This window comes from Penaeus monodon, chromosome 15, assembly GCF_015228065.2.
Source record: "Penaeus monodon isolate SGIC_2016 chromosome 15, NSTDA_Pmon_1, whole genome shotgun sequence".
Lineage (NCBI taxonomy): Eukaryota > Metazoa > Arthropoda > Malacostraca > Decapoda > Penaeidae > Penaeus > Penaeus monodon.
This window is the reverse complement of record NC_051400.1, coordinates 1,273,036-1,273,288: the sequence shown is the minus strand read 5'-3', so window position 1 is coordinate 1,273,288 and position 253 is coordinate 1,273,036. Positions and strand designations below refer to the sequence as shown.

At 54.5% G+C, this 253-nt stretch overlaps 1 protein-coding gene across 1 annotated transcript in view; it reads left to right on the top strand.

Annotated features, from left to right (window-relative positions):
* LOC119582085 overlaps positions 1-253 on the top strand; it is a 36,499-nt gene that overhangs the window by 24,125 nt on the left and 12,121 nt on the right. Inside the window, exon 14 of the mRNA XM_037930332.1 lies at positions 79-253. Coding sequence (XP_037786260.1) covers positions 79-253 — 175 coding nt within the window. The remainder of the gene's footprint in view (positions 1-78) is intronic.

Below are 253 nucleotides of genomic sequence, written 5' to 3'. Positions count from 1 at the left end.
ACGACACAGAGCCATGAAATGCATATGCATGGCTCAAAGCGCCTCACATAAAGCCATGAAATTCAATCTTCTGCGCAGGCGGTGAGTTGCGCAGTACTCAACAAGCAAGAGGCAGAGAAGCATGAGGTTTCGTCGACGGCCAGAGTGGACCTGAAAGACCTAAAATCTTTCACTCGTTATAACGTGTGCGTGGTGGCCAGCGTCGGGCCGCACGGGGGGCACAGCCAGCCTGCCTGCATCCAGCCTTTCACAG